The 12,735-nt window shown below is 46.5% G+C and overlaps 1 protein-coding gene across 1 annotated transcript in view; it reads right to left on the bottom strand.

The window, feature by feature from the left end:
* TSPAN32 (tetraspanin 32) overlaps nt 1-12,735 on the bottom strand; it is a 33,541-nt gene that overhangs the window by 15,357 nt on the left and 5,449 nt on the right. The window contains exon 4 of the mRNA XM_009288743.2: nt 7,041-7,115. Within this exon, the coding sequence (XP_009287018.2) occupies nt 7,041-7,115 (75 nt within the window). The remainder of the gene's footprint in view (nt 1-7,040; nt 7,116-12,735) is intronic.

Raw genomic sequence — 12,735 nt, 5'->3', positions numbered from 1 at the left:
GCTGGTGGTGGCCGCCCGGCTGTGGGGAGCATCCTACAGCCACGGGAAGGTTGGATGTGCCACGGTGCCAGCGACCATCCGAGTGGCCTCGGGTACCACAGCTGAAGTTGCTGGAGACGGGAGCTCCAGCTAACACTCTGCCACAGAAAGCGGCAGAAATGGGGCCATGTGGGTTCAGCGTCAGGGCAGTGATAAATTATAAAATCCATGAGTGCGAATGCCTGTGTGGCACATCAGACAAAGGACAGCAGAGTCTCGCTGGGGGGAGTGGGCCGTTACTGTGTGATGAGAACATAAAAGCTAGGAAAGAGTCACGATATTTAAAAACACTAAGGAAGGGGGAGGGGTTTTCCCCCTCTTTTGTTTTTTCCATAGACTTCAGAGACTGGGAAAAGCCCGGTGCTTACTTTAAAGTGATTGTTCCTGGCAGAATAACAGCAAGATTATTCAGTGTTTTGGCAGCCAAATCACTGCTTTTTGAAAATGCTCTTGAAAGACCCCCCGTGAGTGGCTACAATCCTGATCCAGCCCCACTGAATCAGAAAACAAAAGGAAACTAGCTGTATGCTTCGGGTCTGGTTTCAGAAAGCACCTGAACACACCTTCAGCTTGTGTTTAAGTCCCATTAAAATCTCCAGGACTTAAGCCTGCCTTTAAGCATTGCCTTCAGATGAGACGGACTGGACCCTGTAAGAATTTGCCCCAACTCACACCACTAGCGGGAGCGACAGAAACAAACACACCCTGGAAGAACCACAGACTTGGTTTGCCACTGGAAGGACCTCTACAATCCCACTTAAGAAATTACCTGCGAAGTGCTGGGTCAATCCTTGCATACCTGCAGAAACAAGCAATGCACATGCACGTGCTGGTTTTGAGCACAAAAAGACAGGATTTGCCTCCTGGGGATCCAGGCAATGTTGCGTCTGGCATTGCAAAGGTGCTGGTTAGGAGGAAGAGCCGCAGACAGGAGAAGACCAGCGCTGATCCCACATGCAGGGAAGGGAGCAGGGAAGCTGCTCTTTTCAAGCACAGGCCCGGCTGTAGCAATGCTCATTATTTAACAGCTGCAACTGTTAATCCCATCTTTGCACCCCACGCCCTGTTAGAAAATCACCACCTCAAAAGATACCACCTTGCTCACTAACAACGCGTAAAAGACTCTGTTTCTCCTTCCCAGTATGAGGAGGGAAGAACAAACAGGTTCCTCTGAAGAAAGTTTCAAGCAGAGCAAGACTGCAGGAGAACCAGTGTGCACAGGTGGTTTGTGTTCCCCATTCCATAAAAAGCTAAATCCTCACGTTTATTCTCCAAGTACATGCCGTGCAACGCAGAGAGCTTAATGCTTTTCTACGCATGCAGAGCCAAAGCCTCTGGTAAAACCTCCTTTTGAAATCACCCAGCAACTTGAGATAGCATTTGAAAATTAAGAGATTGCCATATCATTGCAGCCAGTGCAAATCCAAGCGACCTCTTCATCCAAAGAACGTGGGAAATCGGGCTTTTATGCCAGAAGTATGGGCAACAATAGTTAGTTTCAAATTTTCCCCCGACTTGGGAAATCATAATTTAATTGGTTTTAAGCTAACGTTTACCTGCAAATGAATCTCTGTAATTAAAAAGCTCGTTCTGTTGCAAAAGTCCTTTCACGTTGCAGGATTTTATTTTTGTCAATACATCCTGCCACGCTGACTGGCTTATGGGGCCGGCGTTGTAGGGCTGCTGGAAGGATCTTCTAAGCTGCTGCAGAGAAGGTGAACCGCAGCAGATGACATGACATTGAAACTCCTCTGGCCTCTTTCACAGCAAGACCCAGAACGAAACCCCAAACCTATTTTTGTGTTGGCTAGCAAGGGTACTAAAAGTCTTTTATACCGCAGCTGCAAGGCTACCCTGTCCTCCAGCCTCTGCAGGCAGGTTTTTAAAGCAGCAGCTAATGGGTTAGGAGAGAAGGAAAGCTGGGGAAGAGGAGGAGGAAGCAGCAGCCTTCCCCACCAGCTGTGCCAGATGTGGCATAAGTCTATCCTATGTCCTTCTCCGCATCCCAGGTCCCAGCTGCATTGGGCTGCGCTGGGAACGACTAAAAGACCTCACCTAAACAGGTAGGGGTTTGTGGTAAAGGAGTTGCCATAAAAATAACTTTGGAAAACAAGACTCAGCTCTTTGGCTTCAGGAATCAGGACTTCCTAATGTGGCTGAAAACCAGCCAAAACCCTCATCATTTCCGTGGTTACCACAGCTGTTGCATCAAAGGTGCTCGTGTAGAGGTCATCCTCCCTGCCCTCTCTTGTACGTCGTTCTCTCATTCGCTTTGATTGCACCACCGGTGTCGATCCTCAGACAGGTTTGTGACACTTTCCTACCAAGATGACGTTTCCCTACCAAGACGACATTTCCCACCAAGACCACATTTTGGCCAGATGGCCCATAGGGAGGGCAACCAAGTGTGCTTGTCACCCTTGTGGAGACCCTTGTCTGCGCTAGGTTGGACATGGAAAAGGATCAACTCTCTCAAGTGATTCAGGCCGGACAGAAAAGCACACTTGAGTTTCACAGGGGCTTGGAGGCTGGGCTGGGATGTTTCTGGAGCTGTGGGCTTGCGAGCGTGATGGGACAGAGGTGAAGGAGGAATGTTGGGCCCAGCAGGTGAGGATGGGGCTCAGGAACAAGCCGAGCTAGAAAATACTGAAACATGAATGGCTCAGCACTACAGCTAGCAGGAGAACAGGTCCTTCAACAACCTCCAGATTACAAATATTTTCATTTCAGATTTTCCTCCAAGCAGCTGACCTGCCTAGAGAACTTTTCACACCTCTGCAAGTGACAGCAGCACCTTTTCTGTTGGTGCTGTTGGCTAAGAGGCAAAGTGTTTCTTTGTAAACTGCAGGTAGACCTAACAGAAAGGCTGCATTATACATGCTGGCAAGACAGGGAGAGGATCTGGGATGTTACTCTGACATATTTGTTCTTCCTCATTTTGTTCACCATGTCCTTTGCAGAACCTACCAAGCAAACGTACTTTGGGAATGAGTAGTTTATTAGTTCCTCATTAAAAGTACTTTAACGCAGACAGATGGTAGCAAAGCAGCCTGAGAAGACAGTACGGTGGAGGCCTGGACCTCACAAAACCCATTCATTGGTCACATGGATGGGTCAATAGAGCAGGAATAATTACAATGCTGAACAGAGGGATCAACCTTTTAGGGTAAAGCACGATGAACCTCAGATTCATGATTTTTGCATTTCTGGTATATGTTATTTTAAGAATAAGGACAGGTGACTGAGCCTATCTGGGATGCAAGTAACTTGAAATTAAAACACATGGCATCTATCTGAAAGAATTCGTTCAGGATCTACAGAAGGTCACAAAAGCAGAAAAGAATGGGAAATGAGAAGATTCACATTTTGTTTACAGTGCCCTTGTCTGAGAATATTGAATATTTACAAATAACTCTTCTTTTTCTCCTGTTCTGCATAGCTTCTCTGTAAGAAGTACTGTAAACAGGTCTCTAAAGGAGTCACAAAGGCAAAAAGGGCATCTTGCTTTCATCATGTTCAAACAATACTTCTATCTACTGCCTCTTGAAAATAACCATCAAAACAATTTTTCAGCTGAAAATTGGGCTTTTCCATTTTAGATGATTTTCTGTAAGAAGGGTCTGCTTTATGAAGGAAATTTAGATTTTTTTTTTTTTTTTTTGATCAAGAGGAGTAAACCACTGAGAGCATCTGCTGTGGTTTGGTGCAGGAGGGACCTCCCATCTCCTGGCTTGCAGAGGGAGGGGAGAGCTCTGCTTTCAGCGCTGCCTGTGTTTGGCACCTCACCTGTGGGGAGAGCGAGGATGGGATCTACCGACACCAGCTCCCAGCTGGCATTTCCAAATGGAACAGGCTGATTTTCTGTCTGGCTTTCCACTGGAAAGTCAACCTATTTTGCATGGGAAAAATGCAGATTTTTGTTTTAGCCATGAACACGGGGGCAGTAGCCCCTCGGTGCTCTCAGAGGCACTGATTCAGGCACATGTGATGGGCATATGCATCCATATTCAGTTTTACATCCCCAAATTCTCTTCCTTTCTTGGTAGCTGTGTACATCCCATCAGGCTTACGAGACACCCGTCAATTTGGCTGAATTTGATTTTCCCCCCCATATTGCCACAATTAACTATTTCTGACAGTACCGACACAGTCGGCTGGGGGAGGACACCTGCTTTAATTTTGCTCTTTACTTTGAGAAAATCAGACAAACAAATGGCTCTATAATGAGACTTCACGAGTCTTCCCCCTGCTGCATTTGGTTTTCTGTGCCACTGCACTACCTGTCTTTCTGTCCTGGAGGGGCAGTCACATCTGCATTTCTCTCATCTGCATTTCTCTCTCACATCTGCATTTTTCTCACTGGTGAGACAGGTTATCTTTCAAGTGAAACCGAATTTCCATATGTTTCGTAAGTGACACTCCTAATTAAATCTTTCCTCATTTATATTCCCTGTTTCTCTTTGCATTTTAGAAAGCAGAGAAACCCAAGATGATCTCTAATGGTATTTTAATTTTTCTGTTGCCAGAAACACTGCTGTTTTTCTTTACCCAGAAAGTAAACATTTTACAAAAACCCCTCATTTTGCCTAGTGGAAACTGTTTTGCTTAAAGAAACCCAACCAACTACTAAAGCTAATCATAACACATGGGTGCATTTATGGGCAGGGCACTCAAAGCAAAAAAACAGGACAATAATTTGAAGTAAAAACAGATGTAGTAATTAAGAGATATACAGAGAAAGTAATTCTCCTTTAAATATTTTCAGCAAAATATTTTTCTGAATGGCACATCCCTGTGTTAACCCAATATACAACTTTTTCTTGCAGCATTTTTACACCCTGCTCCATGTTTGTGGATTTAAAAGTATAACTAAATCGTCTATTTGGATAACGCAATTTCACAAGACCAACCAGACACACTTTCTGGTGCCATTTCTCCTTTACTAACACAGCTTTTGTTTCAATCCCTCATTACAAGCTTCTGCAGAAGAAGGAGGAAACTGTGCTCAAGGCCTCCCTTCTATGTTGATCATGAAAACAAAATTATTTCCATATTAAATTGTTAGTGTGAAAATAAGAAATTTTGATAGTTTTGCCTGAAACCAGGGAAAATATTTGCAGAGGCTGTGGAAAGACTCTTTTTCATAGATGTCTCAATCAATGTCATTGATTGAATCTGCTTCAGCCAGATAAGTGTAGAGATAAAAGATGCTGCTGTGCCGTCAGCACTCACCCTAATGTTTCCAAAGCAGCTGGACAAATTCATGGAGGAAAAATCCACTGAGAGCATTGAAGTGGACCAGCAGGTGCCACCAGCAGGCACCTGAGCCACAAGCTGTTGGCATCTGAAAAAGCACTGCTTTGAGCTCACTGGGTTTTTATGCTCCTACCTTGGCCAACAATGGGTGTGCCTGTCTGAGAGTGGGTACCTTTGATCTGATCCAGCGTAGCCATCTGCATATTTCAAAGAATTTTCAACTACTGTGGCGACTGGTTAGCTCTGGACAAACTTTCTAGAGAAGCAGCGCCTTACCCCTCACCTTAACCTTGACTTTGCCCTTTAAACTTCTGCTTCCAAAAGGACTGGATTTTAGGTTTTGCACAGGACACCGAACTGTTATGGGACAGGGCTTCTTGTCCCCGAGAAGTGCAATTGCTGCAGTCCTAGCATGGATCGAGTCTCTGGGGTTTTGATGGAGTGCTCCTCCAGCACAGAACGAAATCCCTTCTCATGCTCTTTTCCTGACACACTGGTCCTCAATCCCCCACAACGTCTGTAACCCGAAAGAGATGAGCTGGCAGCATCAACGTGACCCTAATCCATCGGGATGATGTTTCACATCACCCATATCCTCATCACTGGCCAGAGCATTCCAAGTTGCGGCACGTGCCTGGGGCTGGGGGAGGAGCAAAATGGAGACGAGGACTGACCCGCTGCATGAAACGTCTAGCAAAGTCCCGAACGCTTATCTGAATTACTGTTAGATAATTTGGATACTTGCCTAAAATATCTGTGTTCTGCTTTCAAAAAAAAGAAGTCATGATTTTTTTGCATGCCTAAGTCTCTTAAAATGTTTTTTATTTTCAGTGCGGGGATGCAGGAAGGGGAATTAAGACCAAGCAGCAACAAATTCCTCTGAATGAGAAGAGGAATAAATATACAAAAAGCAAATTAGGAAAGGGTTAAAAAAAAAGTCTAAACTTCTTTAGGCTGCTAAATGCTAAGTTCAATTTCTGCTTTCCCCAGCAGTCTGCTGCCCCGGGGTAAGGGTACCCACTGCGATGCGCGGGGCTGTCCCTTAGCAACTCTGCATGCCTTGACTCGATTTCTCCAGCACTTTGTACCTCCAACACCATCTACCACACCACCAGCAAGCTCTGGGTTAACAATTCAAACCCCAACTTTCTGGCAAATTCAACCTCATACAATCTTCTCTTTCTGGTCCAGCGTGACAGCGAACCAAACCACCATTTTTCACACCAGTGTTTTTGCTGTACCACTGCTGCCGGTTAATAAACACACCTCCTGGGTGTTTCTCCTGGCCATTGCCAGAGACAACCTGAACAGTCACAACCTGCCACCGCCTTTGAATAGAGGGTCCCAACTGATGTTAGCAGGAATTAGACCTGGCTGGAAATGACTTTTCAAAAGTCAAGCATCTCAATTAAAACAAAACAAAACAAAACAAAACAAACAAAACATCCCCTGCAAAAAAATCCCAAAGCTATTTAAAATGAGACTTGCATTTTGTGTTGCCTTCAGGACAAAGCATTTGCCCTGCATGAGTGTTTCCGTGGCTTCTCCCTTCAGACAACCCCATCAGAGAGGCAGCTGATGAAGGTGGCCCGCAAAGGACGGATGCGACAGAGCATGCATCTGACAGACCTCGGCATGGACAGCTTAATTACCACCAGATGTCCCTTTTATGGGAGAAATCATTGCTACAAAAAAATCTCCATCTGACAAGATGCTGGTGGTATTTCCTTGCAGCCAACGCTTACCTCCGTGCTGTGCGTGTATCTCCAGCAGGCAGCTGGGATTAATCCGCAGAAGGCCAGAGCAAAACAGAAAAATCCCTGAGGATAAAGAGGAAAAATACCATCAGTTACAGTATGGGGAGGAAAACAGCCATTTGAAAACACCATTGGGACACATTTAATATGCTCATTTGAGTAAGTTTAGTTAAAGTTAGAGCTAAACAACCCCTTCTTTTAATATCCCTCATAATGCTGGTTATTTAAAAGAAATTAGATGGATAATAATGTGATTCTCTGTCAGGAGCCCTCTAATTACACTGTGGCCATTTGAAGGCGTTGACCAAAAAAGCATCCGGCTTCCTGCGGAGCGGTTAACCTATTCTGCCCAAATTCTCTTTGGGGAAAAAAAAAAAAGGAGAGAAAAACACTATATTTATAGTATGCTCCTCTTCTGCAGCAGGACCGTGCCCTGGACTAGCACCTCCTCACTCATGGGATTCAATCCCCCGCGTTTAAAACTCAGCTATCGGTTTCAAAGAGGGGAAAACCCACACGAATAGTCCATAAAGAAGCGAGTAACCGGGATGGAGAGCAGGCTGCTCTGGAAAAGGAGTTGAACTTTACCCTGTTAGCAAGGCGGCAGCTGCACGGCCAAGCCACCTTCTTTAAATCAGCACCATCCTAGTTAGATAAAAGGATGACAGAAATATAATCAAGGCCAGCAACTGACTCTGAAGTGTCTAAACAATAACGGCAACGATGCAGGAGGCGGCTTGACTTTTGTCTTCTTCCCTAGGCTTGCAGAGCTGGAAGTTAGATGCGTTGTCTCTTTATTTGAACAAATGTGATTAAAAAAAAACAACCCCGATGTAAACAGCGCTTGCCTGTTGTGACAGCTGGACCGAAGGATCTTGTTCACATTAAAAAAAATAATTAAAAAAAGGAAGAATAAAAGTGCCTGTAAAGTGTTTGAGGGCCAAATGGGCTCATCAAATATGAATCCACAGCTTGGTCTTGGAATGGCAAAAGATGATGAATAAGCACCAGTAGAAAATTATTGCCCTTACAAGTTTTTCTGTGAAACTGTCCCTCTTCCAACAGAAAGTCATGTAGCAGGGGAGAATTACCCAACTGACTGCAGCTTATTTTGGTTTCTAATTTTTTCTATGAGTGTTTTAATAGTATGATACAGCTGAAATCACTTAAAAAAGATTAAATCTTTCATGAAAGCTTACCAAATTCAAGCTTAAGGAGAGGAAGAAGAGCATTGCTGCTACCAATTCTGCTTCACCAAAAAACTTTTGCTTAAAAACTATGGTTTTTAAAAAAAAAGCCCCAAACTCCTCCATATGCAGCAAGAAAGGAAAATGTGTTACTTTAAATCCTGGAAATGAACATGCCAATAAACTGCCTTTTGCTGGTTCTTGTCCATCTACTGCCTGCTGTGTTTCTCTGCTCGTGGCAGGACGATGCCCTGCCCGGGGGCTTTGCTCCAGGAACAAGACTGCTGTTGGCATTTCCCCGCTATTCCGGGGCTGCCTTGTTTCAGGCTCTGCATCAGACGCTGGGGAAAACCCTGGTATGGCTTTTACCAAAACCCTTAAATTATGTATGTCTGATTGCTCCTTTTATTTTTTTGGCAGCTGCCTGGCCCTATATGTGGTGAGATCACTTGCTGCCTTGCCAGGAGCTGAAATGGGATAACGGGAGAAATGGGACCCTAAAGGAGAGGAAAGTCTGATCAAATGCTGATGTGACAAGGGGGATACAAGTAGCGAAGATGGGGAAGAGCACTCAGGGCAAGATGTCATGGACCAAAGCATGGCAGGACCAAGCCCAAACCCAGCTGGGGTGGGCGGTCCAACCCTTCCAGGTACAGCACAAATTGGAGGGGGGAGGAGGTGAGGTTACACAGGCATTTCAGGTTGCTCCTCACTAGGACAAAATCAAGCTCAAAGACAAGAAAAAAAGAGAAAATTATGGCAGATGAAAAAACTAGCACTGATAGCAATGTGAAAGCTCTTCTGCACATCTTTCCCGTAAGGGTTTAATTGAGAGGACCCACCATGAACCTGGAGAGTGAGAACAACAGCGTGCCAGTAGCACCACTCAGATTTCTCCCCCCGTGCTCTTCTTTCCTTCCTCCACCAGCTTCAGCACTTATGACATCTCTCTGGGGCCAGAAACCCCAGCAGATTAAAATCCTCTTTCTTATCTTCTCTTCCTCAGCTCCACCCCACATCTCAGTCCTTCACCTCCAGCATCAGCTCTCCCTCTATTTCTGTCTAGCTTCTCTGGGAATACCGAGATGCAGCCCCTCGGGAAGCTCCCCCTCCATCCAGCCGGTGCAGAGCAATTACACGGCTCCGAGACCATCTTATAAATGAATTATAGACTGCTTTTTCCCTTCCCAGCCAAAAGGCTTTTGGAAGAGCAACTTTCTAATTACATTAGAAGACATTTGGAGGAAAAAAGAAAAAGGCAATGCGTAGTTCGCATACAAAATGTGGAAGGGTTGAGGCTGGTTCACCATCTCCTAGACCCTTGGAGCTCCTCGGAGCCAGCCACAGGCTGCTGCCTGCTCCCTTTGCAGGAGGCAGCCACACCAGCCCCGCGGAGGGCTGTCACCGGCCAGACATCAATTACTCTTTTATGAATGACCTTGTTTCCATCCTTGCTGCAAGGAACAATTTGTCTTCAAGAGACTTGGCAGAATCCGCAGAAACAGCATCTTGTCTGTTGGCTAGTGTATCTTTTAATTCACCTTTCTGATGCTTCCCCTTTGGTTAAGGGGGTCCACTTCGGACGAGGGAGGGATCCTTTATCTCAGACTGTGTTTGGTAGCTCTGCCAAACCCCTGCACTACCAGGGAAGGAGCAGACCTGTGCCCTGCTCAGCTCCAGCTGTTTTTTGGTGCTGCTGTGGCCATTGCAAAGGGCCAGCTCCCTCCCAGACTTCACAGCCTAGGGGCAGGGGAAGGGGGGAGCTAATTTCAGATTGCTTCCATCAGGTTGCATCCCTCCCTCCCTGACCCAGTTCGTCAAAAAGCACATGATGTTTTTGCCTTTCCACATAGCAAACATGAGCCAGTGATCTCAGTCTGAAGGAGGAATCCGTCCTCGACTCCAACTGAGCACATCGGCTCTGCCCGCACCTGCTCCCCAGGGACCAGCGGCACACAGATGCCTCGCTCAGGAGTGCTGCACCACGAGGGAGAACACAGGAGACATTCATTGCGAAAGCAAGATGCTGAAGTGTGCTGCAGTGTTATTAAGGACCCTCTACACACTTGCCTACAATGATACACCTGGGAACAGTAAAGCAAACAGCCTGTGCTGTGTGCTGGCCCTACTGGCACATCACTCTTGGTGAAAAACTGGGTTATATTGGGCATTCACTAAGGCTTTTTTACCACAGAAATTGTTTGGAACTGGTGCTTGGAACAGCTGCTGCATCCTGAACACAAATTTTGCTATACACAAGTGTTTTTTAGGCTGGAAAGTTCAGGTGTAAGAATTTCAGCCAGGATATTCTGGTTGGCATGTTGCTCCCTGCTTTTTTTTCCTCCCCTCTCTCCATCTGACCAGGTAACAGCACACAGTGCCTTAAACCCCACCAGAGCCAGAGTCTTTCCTTTGTACAAGCAGTACTAGCAAAACTGCAGTTTTCCTTCCTTCTCCTCCCCTTCAATAGCGACATGGCCTTCAGGGGCCGTGAGAGCTGCAGGATGTTTACGTTCAGGACTGACTGCATGAGGGACCATGGATCACCAAAAAGCAGGGTTTGCCAGAACTATGACTGGAGGACAGTCAATAAACCTGTCACTACTCTCCCTGTTTAAGAGGAGCTTTGGGGATAATAGTCCAGGATTTTAGAACTTTTTTTTTTATCCTTAAGTTCTCAGTTACTCTCTAGAAACCAGCTTCCTACAAGCGTCAGTGGATGCACAGTGGCGTCTGTCAGGTCTGGTGATGCTGTTAATGCAGCTAATCTCAGGACAAGCTCCTGAGATTTGTGTGCTTTAACCAATTTGACCTGTTCTGGTTTCTAACCACTGTACACCCATTATCATTATTAGGACAGCACCAGTAAAGCCTGCAAAGACCGAGGCCCCTCCTCTGTATATACACAAACCTCCGGATAGCCAGGCAGGGTGAGCACTTATAATTTAAATAGAGAAAAAAAAAAAAAGCTTAGAACTAGCAAAACTGCAGTTTTCCTTCCTTCTCCTCCCCTTCAATAGCGACATGGCCTTCAGGGGCCGTGAGAGCTGCAGGATGTTTACGTTCAGGACTGACTGCATGAGGGACCATGGATCACCAAAAAGCAGGGTTTGCCAGAACTATGACTGGAGGACAGTCAATAAACCTGTCACTACTCTCCCTGTTTAAGAGGAGCTTTGGGGATAATAGTCCAGGATTTTAGAACTTTTTTTTTTATCCTTAAGTTCTCAGTTACTCTCTAGAAACCAGCTTCCTACAAGCGTCAGTGGATGCACAGTGGCGTCTGTCAGGTCTGGTGATGCTGTTAATGCAGCTAATCTCAGGACAAGCTCCTGAGATTTGTGTGCTTTAACCAATTTGACCTGTTCTGGTTTCTAACCACTGTACACCCATTATCATTATTAGGACAGCACCAGTAAAGCCTGCAAAGACCGAGGCCCCTCCTCTGTATATACACAAACCTCCGGATAGCCAGGCAGGGTGAGCACTTATAATTTAAATAGAGAAAAAAAAAAAAAAGTCAGTAGGGAAACCGAGGCACAAGAAGGAGATGGGATCCACCCAACAGGTCAATGACCAGGGTAATGCTCCTCCAAGCCCATCTGCATCCTGGCTAGCATTTCCCCTGCGTAGCTGGTTTACCAAGTAGCATTGTGGTGATTAGCCGCATCGATGCAGACATCCCCCAAGCGTGGCTCGGTTTCCTATACAGCCATAGATGTCAGGCACCAATACTCTGGTGTCTTCCCTCTTTGATTAAAGAGTGAATTAAATGGTCTTCTAAACAAGACACATGCTTTGCAGGGAGGAAAAGTCCTTTAAAATCAATAGCGGGGGAAGGTGAAAAATCCTCTCTACTAACAAGCAGAAAAAAAGCTACAAGCTGGGGGCTGATCATTCCTGCGAGCTGCAGCCCAGCAGGCATCAGCAGGGCTGGACGTGACACCAACAAGAAGTTTCGGAGCCCCACAGGGCTGAACCCCCCTCCTGCCTGCGATTACATCTCACCGCAGCCATCAGGGGCTGGCTCTCCCTGCCTGCATTTCTCGCTTGCAGATCAGAGATTAAATATGAGCCTTGGGAGGGGCTAGGCACTGGTGGGAAAACAAGCAGCAGGCTGGCCCTTGCTGTAAGATACTGACAGTTAGAACAGGGGCGGAAATTTATAGGAATAAGCAAGGCTCCCCTGTGTGATTTGAGATGCTGTCAAGCTGCTTGAACAAGGAGAAGCAGAGAATAAGGTTGCTGGTGACCAGCTCTTGCATATTTCCCAGGGCCCCTCGTTAATTTCTGCAGGGCTGGGGACATGCCACCCCCCAGCAGTGGTTACGGTGGCTGGTCCCTTACCCGGTGCAATTGCCCGGCATCTCCCGGCGCCGAGTGCCGCGGCCCGGCGGGGAGCAGGGAGCGGGGAGCGGGGAGCTCGGAGCTCGGCGGGCCCGCGGCCCCCTCCAGCGGCGGAGGCGCAGCCGGGCCCGCCGCCCCCGGGGAAGGCG

The sequence above is a fragment of the Aptenodytes forsteri genome, unplaced genomic scaffold (assembly GCF_000699145.1).
Source record: "Aptenodytes forsteri isolate BGI_AS27 unplaced genomic scaffold, ASM69914v1 Scaffold8, whole genome shotgun sequence".
In the NCBI taxonomy this organism is placed as follows: domain Eukaryota; kingdom Metazoa; phylum Chordata; class Aves; order Sphenisciformes; family Spheniscidae; genus Aptenodytes; species Aptenodytes forsteri.
The sequence above is the reverse complement of the archived record's forward strand: the minus strand, read 5'-3'. Positions and strand labels throughout refer to the sequence as shown.